Source organism: Eimeria mitis, genomic scaffold (assembly GCF_000499745.2).
Source record: "Eimeria mitis Houghton genomic scaffold, Emh_scaff472, whole genome shotgun sequence".
NCBI classification, from domain to species: Eukaryota; Apicomplexa; class Conoidasida; order Eucoccidiorida; family Eimeriidae; genus Eimeria; species Eimeria mitis.
The window spans coordinates 4905-5637 of NW_013573023.1; the positions used below are offsets into that span (position 1 = coordinate 4905).

The 733-nt window shown below is 54.8% G+C and overlaps 1 protein-coding gene across 1 annotated transcript in view; it reads left to right on the forward strand.

Annotated features, from left to right (window-relative positions):
- Positions 1-346: 346 nt before the first annotated feature.
- The window catches only part of EMH_0013440 (uncharacterized protein), a gene marked incomplete at both ends in the record, with an annotated part of 1292 nt that continues 905 nt past the window's right edge, over positions 347-733 (forward strand). Inside the window, one exon of the mRNA XM_013499831.1 lies at positions 347-551. Coding sequence (XP_013355285.1) covers positions 347-551 — 205 coding nt within the window. The remainder of the gene's footprint in view (positions 552-733) is intronic.

Sequence of the window (733 nt, forward strand, 5' to 3'; positions counted from 1 at the left end):
AAACGTAAATCCTAAACCTCGCACCTAGAGTCATAAACCCTCATCCGTAAACCCTAAACCCTAAACCCTCATTTTCATACCGTAAACCCTCACCCGCTAACCCTAAACCCTAAACCCTCAACAGCAAACCCTAAACCCTCATCCGCCAATACTAAACCCCTAGGCATAAACCCTCCAGCACAAACCCTAAACCCTAAACCCTAAACCACAAACCCTAAACCACAAACCCTAAACCACCAAACCCTAAACAGCAAGCCCCAGCGCACTCGCCAACGAGCTGCAAACCCTAATGACGATGGTAGCAGCTTAGTTGAGGGTTTAGGGTTTAGGGTTTAGGGTTTACCCGATGAGATGCAGCACCGAGTGTACGAGCAGCAGCTGCAGCCTCTCCTCTGTACACCAAGACTGCAGCAGACGCCGCAGCACGCCCCTGCAGCAGCAGCAGCAGCAGCAGCAGCAGCAGCAGCAGCGGCAGCAGTGGATTCAGCTCACAGCCATCAGCAGCGGCGACAGCAGCAGCAGCAGCAACAGCAGCAGCAGCAACAGCAACAGTACCAACGGCAACAGCAGCAACAGCAACTGCACCAATAGCAGCAACACCAGCAGCAACAGCAGCACGAGAAGCAGCAGCAGCATCAACACGAGCAGCAGCAGCAGCAACACGAGCAGCAGCAGCAGCAGCAGCAGCAACAGCAGCAGCAGCAGCAGCAACAGCAGCAGCAGCAGCAGCAGC